The 8,557-nt window shown below is 29.3% G+C and overlaps 1 protein-coding gene across 1 annotated transcript; it reads left to right on the forward strand.

Moving 5' to 3' along the window:
* The first annotated feature begins 6,915 nt into the window (after positions 1 to 6,915).
* On the forward strand, positions 6,916 to 8,557 carry BBX28 (B-box type zinc finger family protein). Its single transcript, XM_039043535.2, has 2 exons — positions 6,916 to 7,694; positions 8,019 to 8,557. Exons 1-2 carry the CDS (start codon positions 7,122 to 7,124, stop codon positions 8,298 to 8,300), a joined length of 855 nt encoding a protein of 284 aa, XP_038899463.1. The 5' UTR covers positions 6,916 to 7,121; the 3' UTR covers positions 8,301 to 8,557.

Genomic DNA, 8,557 nt, shown 5'->3' on the forward strand with positions numbered 1-8,557 from the left:
ATATTTTTTTATTCTCTAATTTTATTTTGTGTACCTTTAATAAATTTTAAATTCAATCCATAAACTTTCAATAAAATTTAAATTTGGTTATACATTATGTATACGAATAATATGCTTATAGAGATTAAATTATTTGAAGAAGAAATAACAAAAAAAAAAATTGCAAGATATAAATTATTTTAAACCTGACAATGATATAAATTGATAAAATTGGATCAATATTGTACTTTTCAAACTAATTAGTCAAATATTATAGTTTCAAAACTATTTAGAAAAATATAGTAATTTTCCGATTTGACTTGTATGCTTTTTTTCTTGAAATTCTTGTATATTGAGACTTCAACACTTGACAAATGTTCGATTGTTTTTAATGTATGTCGAGTGTTGAAGTCTCAACCACCTTTTCTTTTTTTTTTCTTTTCAAATCACACTGTTATTTCTTTTTCTTTCCAACACTGTTAATCCTTTACTTTGTTTAAGATACTCTATGCAATTATATTTCTTAATAATAATAAAAAGGATGTTCTTGTATTTCTTAATAATAAATAAAATATACATCCTTAACTCTTAACTCCAAGAGACATCATAAAAAAGAATCATTTTTTCTTCCATAATTGGAAAATAATAAAATGGAAATTAAAATGTTCATATTAATACAATAATTTAATGTATCTCATTCATTTAAAAATAATAATAATAAATCAATGTGTCCCACAAGGTGGACGTCACCGATTTGTTACCGTCGTCGACTTTGAACTTGAGGTTGCTCTAGTTCCTCTTAATGTTGCTCTGGTACCTCTGCAGGTGCTTCATAGTATAAATATTCATTATGCTCCCCACGGTCGTGCCCATGTCCATGCAGGTTTGAAGACAATAGACTGCCCTCCAAATCATAATATCCTGATCCAAATGCAGACATCATCATCATCGGACTAATATAACCAGTCTGGCTCTACGTCTGCATCGTAGGAGGCAATTCTTTCACATTGTGGACAACCTCATCAAACTCATCTTCTTCTACTCGAGCAAGTCCCCTACATCTAGGAACTCGTGGAAGAGCAATATGTATATCGTACATATAATGTATCTCATCCATATAGAGCTCTCGTTATTATTGCATATAGCAAGAACCTGGTTTGGATAATTTTTTTACCAAAACTTTCATTTCTAATGAAATTAAATTTGAAAAAACCCATAAAAATAACATATATTTATTTTTAACCCCATTCAAACTTTTTCATTAACTTTTCATAGCTTTTTACCTCAAATTGAATTGATGTGAGTTTTTTCTTTTTTTTTTTTTTAACCATCCAAAATTTTCATAATTTCCAAATATTCCTGAATTTATATTATTTTGTAATTATTTTTACATTTCTTTTTTTTAATTTATGCTTCTACATTATCATTTACACAAACATTACAATCAACATTTAAACATTGTCTTACGTTATAGAAATTGTGATTAAAAATGGTCAACTATAGTTTAATTAAGTCGTAAACAAATTTTTATTAATTAATTATAATAATTTCCATCAATTTTCATATTTTTTTCTTGAAATTTCCATTGATATCGACATTTCTAATGATCCATAAAATTGGGAGCTCGATATCTTGAATCTGGTTGCAACGACTATAACAAAACAAAATAGGGTTCAATTCATATTCTATTTTATATTATCTTGACGCACAACAATTATGTGTTTTGTAGACGGTCTCGATTTTGTTTTTGAAAGTTATTTATAAATTATGTGGTTGAGTGGAAATTCTAAAAGTAACATTTTTATATTTTCAGTGTATATAGATTTTAAATTTGAAATTCTAAAAGATAAAAACAATAAAAATATAATATTGGTTAAAATACCATTTTGGTCTCCATAGTCGTTCAATTTTTAATCCATATAATTTCAGTAAATCTTAAATTTAGTCCTTGAAGATTAATTTTTACTAAAATTAATTAAATAATAATAATAATTTTTATGTAAGAAAATATTATATATTCATGTTTTCGACCTATGTTAAAACATTCGAGATTAAAACTTAAGATTTATTGAAAATACAAATATTAAAATTGAAAAATAGAAAGTATAAACATTAAAACTAAACAAATTCAAAATATATGGACTAAAATAGTATTTTAACTTATAGTATTTCACGTTATAAACTCAATTTATTTTATTAAATAATATATAATATTATAAAATAATAAATATAAAAAAAATAAGTTGATAAATTAATTAGTAAGGACTTATATATAATATTTAATGAATAACTATAATTAATTTTAAAGTTTATTATATATTTTGGAATACATTTTAAATTAGAATTTAATTTATATATATGGTTTCAAGTACATATTTGAAAATACGGGAAAAGAATCCATTTTCCATGAAGGGGTTGTTTTCAAATTGCCAACAAAATAGGCCTTAAAATATTCATTTAAAAAAAATTAAAAAAATACTTTGATTAAAAAATATATATTTGTATAGTTTAATTTTTAGAAGAAAACAGAAAGACTGGCAAATTATATCATCAGTGAGGTTTAAATATAATAATAATAAAACGGAAAAAGGCAGAGGGTGGGACCCAGAGGACATAGGAAAGGGTGTCGGTAGTGTGGGGGATGTGAAATTTGAAATTCCCCGGTTTTTGAGAGTCTGTTCTTCTCTTTCATTACTCCACACAACAACGCACACACACCATTCATTTTTTATACGATCTGTGTGTATTTGTGCCACGTGTTATTTTATTCCCCAAATATTTTTCCTGGCCCCGAATGCTCCTTCTCCATATCTCCACCTCACCATCTCTGATTTTCTTCGATCTCATCTCCTCCACGTCGGACCCCTCCCACGTGACTCCTTCTGCCACCTCATCTCTCTTTTCATATTTATATATATAATATAAATGGATAGGATAATAATCCTCGAACATGGTCACCCTTCCTCCACGACAATGTCTCCCACTCCTCTTTCCTTTCCCTCTCCCACCGCATTCCCCCCCATTTCTCTCTCTCTCTTTTTTTTTTTTCTATTTCTTTATTTCAACTTTTCTTCTTTCTTTTTATTTTCTTTCTTATTTTATTTTATTATTCAACCCCTTTCTTTCTCTACCCTTTTCTTTTTTTTTATTTGTGTTTTGGTATGAATTTTAAAATGTAGGAAAATATTGATTACGTTTTTTTTATATTTTAAATAAATAAATATGCTTTCAACTTTAGTCTAATTTCATCTATATAATTTCAAAATGTTGAATTTAATTACAGTAATTTCAACCTTAATTAAGATATGAATAGGTATGAATATGATGGTGATCTAAAATGATTCACTAATCCAAATTTCCATTATCAACATCATTATCTATTTCTGTTTAAAAGTTTCGAGAATTTTTTATTTGAAAAATTCTTAGAAAAATCTAAAAATTGTTTTATCTTTTATGACAAGAAATTTTAAAAGTACAGAAATATTTTTAGATATAAAATTGTAAAACTATGCACGTAAAAAGTAATTTTTTTTCCTATAAAATTTAAATATTTTTTTTTATATATTTACAAAAGCCTCTTTTTATTTTGAGGGTAGTTTTTGAAAAGTTAAGGACAATACTAAAGCTTTTAAATATATAATAATATTTTTTTAAACAACATGACCAAGTTCATTGGTATATATATATATACCACTTCGAAAACAGCCCGACCTTCCAAAATTAATCATGTAAGCCAATAAAAATTATTTAAAATTATTTTTATCTATGAACTGTATTGCATGATAATAATAATAACAGTCTTTTTCAATAATATATATATATGTTTGGTCTCTTTCCACTTTCAATAAAAAAATTTAAAATATTATATTTTTAATCTTTTAAATTTTGAATTTTATTTCAATTTAATTTCTATATTTCAAAATGTTACCATTTACCCTTGAAATAAAGATTTTGTTTCAATTAGGTCCCTAAATTCCAAGATTTGCATGCTTACCCTTGAGTTTTCACTAAATACTCATTTTATATCTTTAGAGTTAATGTTTATTAATTAATTTTAAAGAATGGCAATTAATTAGATTTCACTATTTTTCATCACTATTAAAATTAAATTTAAAAGTTTATTTCATAATTATTTTAAACTACGTAATAGACATTAAGGCGAAACACTAAAAGTGAATATTTGGTTAAAAAAAAAACAAAGTTAAAGATATATAAATGTTGAAACATAGGAATCAAATGGAAATTATACCCAAAATTTAAGAATAAAAAATGCATAATAATAAGAAAAAGAAGAACAGTGACGGCAATAAAAGGGTCAACTATAATTTTTTTAAACTTTCTAAGATCTTATATGATAAGTTTTTAAACTGTTAAATTTCCATGTTAGATGCATCCATAAATCTTAAATATCTTTAATGGCTTGTTGCATAATCTTGATTTATTCAAATAATTTTATAGGTTCATAAACTAGTATGAAATAAAACTGAAAATATGATTGCATTAATATCAAGCCCATTTGAGAATTCATGGTCTCACTAGTTGAGATACACCCACTACTAGATGTCTCACTTAATTATTAAGCTGCATTTTGGGCTCACTTTGTTGAGATATACATATATGATGTCTCACATAGTTAAATTAAGCCTTCTATCTTTTGAACTCCCTTCAAGCTGCAACTCAAGTTTTTCTTAGTCTCATCCCAACTATTTTATATTATAAATGGTTGAATAATAGTAAAGAGGCTAGATCATGTTGGTAAGAGAACAAACAGATAGTTTTATATTTAAAATCACCACAAGATATTTCAAAAATAATGATTTAAACCAGTAAAAATTATTTTCCTTGAGAAAATTGTACTATCAAGTACAAATTTTATCTTTAGATTTTTGAATTTCAAAAATAATTTATAGGTTCTACAACTTTTTAATTTTGTATCGGTTAGATCTTCAAATCTTAAAACTATCTAATATAATCAGTGAAATTTCCAATATTGTATAATAAGTAGTTGATATATTAAACATTCTTTTAAATTCACGGACCAATTAAAAACTAAATCGAAAAGCGATTAGAATTTTATAATATATCATATGTCATTGGATTATTTTTAATGTCAAATAGTTCAAATACCTCCGAGACATTGAATTTAAAAGAATGATTAAATCGTATTATCTATTAAAAAAAGAATAACTAGAACGGGATATTAATCTTTTACCGACATATCAATAATTTTCACATACTTGTACTTTAATCCGAGAAGGGAATTAACATTATTTACTGCGTTGTAAAAGAATTCATAAAAAAATAATAACAAAGTATGTCGCTAATATAAATATAATTATAAATAATAAATATTTTAACTCCTTTTATAAAAGTATTTCAACTAGTTTAAAAATGTTAAAAAATATATAATATAAATAATAAATATTTTAGTTTGTTTTATAAAAACATCTTAACTAGTTTAAAAAGTTGAAACTTGAGCGACTCGAGATCATATGAGCTATTAGGCAAAACTTTGATAAAGAGACCCTTATATAAAAAATATTAATTTTGATAACTTAAATTCATTAATATATCATTTTCAATGAATAATACGACGATTCATTTGATATTTTCTGTGATATTGTTGACCTTAAATAAGATTTAATTAACCTCAATTTTGAAAAGCTCCTTTTAGTAGAAGCAACCGGGTATTGTTAATAATATTCTATAAGCAATATATGCATTTAAAAAAATATTTATTTTTTTATATAATTTAATATTATAATAGGACAATCAATTTTATTTTGTATGACTTCTCTTAATATTTTTTAATTTAGAAAATAGATATAAATCGTTAATGTTAGAAAATATATCATGTTTTAATGTATTTTTAATCTTGATAAAAATATTTTTTCAAACTATCATGATCTAATGACTTTAAATATTTCATATAATAAGAAGTTAAATATATTATCGTATACTTTGAAATCATTTAAATCTATTTTTAAATGAATACATTGTTTGATTCATAACATAGTAAAATCAATCAATTCTATAAGAATGTTTCGATAATCGTATTTATTCAATGACAATATTCTATTTATTTTCATCTATATATATTGAGACGTTTCTAAAATGGGACTTTAATCGACTGACACTCACTCATAATTTAACCCGACACTGCGTTAAAAAACATATAATATTACTAAACATTTTAATTGGTAAAAAAAAAAAAAAGGTGAAAAAGGAAAAGATAATTCGAAGGGGAAAAATAATTATTGTAGAAAGAGAGAGAACTTCAGCAAAAGAGAGGGAAAAAAAAAAAAAAAAAAAAGCAGTCTGGTGAAACGTTAGTACTGTTGCCACGTTGGCGTACGGTGATGCGTTTTAAAGAGAGGGTTTCAGGTTGGCTTCACGTGGCAAGTGTTCCTCGTGGACCACAGTACGCCACGTAGGAACCGCTTCGAATCTTCAGGCTCTTCAATCTTGCTTGACACGTTATCACCCAATCTCAGGAAGCCCAAAAAAATATCTCGGAGAGCGAGTCTACTCAAATGTCTCCAAGATATCCCAAATATATATATGATTTTCTTTTATATATTATTTCCCCATTTAATTCACTCTCCATGAGAATTCGACACGTGGCAACACGCTTGCCGTATGAGTGGTAGACGCCTATTCAGTATGAAGAACCGAGAAATAATCTCCTGCCAACCACTTAATCCCTAACCCCGACAAGATTCCGCCACGCGGCAATCTGGTAGCCGGTGGATCGAATCTAAGACAATGGAGAGCCTGGATTTATCCACGTTGATGGTACAGGAGAAGCGATCTGTGAAGAAGCATCGAAATTCACTATTAAAGATATTTTACATTAGGGATGAGTAAGTGAAATATCTAAAATAGCCCTGAGAAATATTTAGGGGATAAAAAAGGGTTGTAATTTAGGCGAAAATTAAGGGCAGTTCTCCTAATATAAGAAAATTGTACTTTCCCCTTCCGCTTCTTTTATTCTTCGGCATTTCTTTCGGAATGAAGAGATAAAAGGGAAAAGGAAGAAGAAGAGAGGGAGAAGAAAAAATCAGCGGCTGAAAAATCAAGAGGGTTACAACAACAACAACAACAACAAGAGTGAATCTAAATCTGAGATTTTCGAAGAAGAAATGAAGAAGTGCGAGCTGTGTGGGCAGCAAGCGAGGATGTTCTGTGAGTCGGATCAGGCGAACCTGTGTTGGGACTGCGATGAGAAGGTTCACTGTGCAAATTTTCTTGTTGCTAAACATTCTCGGAGCCTTCTTTGTCATGTATGTCAGTCGCCGACTCCATGGGCGGCCTCTGGTCGGAAACTTACGCCGACGGTTTCTGTGTGCGAGGGATGTGTTGAAGTCCATGGTGGTAAATGCGAGCGAGGTGTATATCAAGAGCGCCGTAGAGATAACGAGGAGGAAGTTGATGAGGGTGATGGTTTTGTCGATGGTGAAGGTTTTGATAGTTATGAGGGAGGTGATAGTGAGGAAGACGATGATGGGGATGATGATGAGGATGAGGACGAGGAAGACGAAGAGGAAGAAGAGGATGAGGACGGGGAAAACCAGGTGGTGCCCTGGTCTTATGCATCTTCTTCGTCGCTACCACCGCCTCCGGCAGCCACTTCTAGTAGCGAGGGCGAGATTTCAGCCGCCGCTGGTGTCGCATCGAAGCGGATGAGAGAATACGGCGTCGATCTCGATTCCGAGGTATGTATTCTTTTATGTTTTGTTTTCTTGCTATTGCCTTTTCTTTGTTTTCTTTTTCCTAATTAGACTCTGCTGAAGGAAATCGTTCGGGATTCGAAATCTATCGTTTTCACTCATACAACAATAATCAATGGTTTTCAGTTCTCCAAGTGAATCTGACTCAAGATTTGAACCGAATCGTTCTGTTTTACAACCTTCTTAACCTTTGATTTTGATACAAATCGTATAAATATACCGATCTGAAACATAATCATCCTTTTTCTAGTTGTTAATGTTCCAGTGGTTCAAACAGGGTTGTAGTAATCGTTTGTCACTTGAATGCAGGATGAAATCGAGTGTTCTTCTGCACCACAGGGTACGCGGCCATTTTTCAATGACGAAGCGACTTCCTCGAGTTCCCTTAGGCCACTGAAGCAAGCAAGAGTTACAGGACCGACCCAATCAGCCACATCCAATCCAGATGATGAAGCTTGTAAAGCCAAGATAAAATCCACGGCTGTCGTTAGATCTATCCAGAGACTCCAGAACCGTCTTCCCACCAACATTAACGATGCTTCCAAAATGATCTTTGGAATATGCAAAATGAGCAGAGATCAAAATCGTTGATTCTTCACTAACCACACAATGGAAGGTAGCTAGGGTTCATAAATTTTTTTCCCCCATTTTGGGGTTTCATTTTTCTCACTAATTGTCTGTCGTGATCAATTAATTCGAGGATTATACCTGTTTTCTCAACTGTGTACAACCTAGAATTTCCCCATCTATTTTCCATTAGATAATCTTGTCATCATTTGTGAAGCCTGTCATGTGTAGCCAGATATTAATTTACCCAACTACATTCTATTAACAGATTTCTCTGTACA

The sequence above is a fragment of the Benincasa hispida genome, chromosome 9 (assembly GCF_027475165.1).
Source record: "Benincasa hispida cultivar pf3 chromosome 9, pf3_genome.v1.1, whole genome shotgun sequence".
Taxonomy (NCBI): Eukaryota; Viridiplantae; Streptophyta; class Magnoliopsida; order Cucurbitales; family Cucurbitaceae; genus Benincasa; species Benincasa hispida.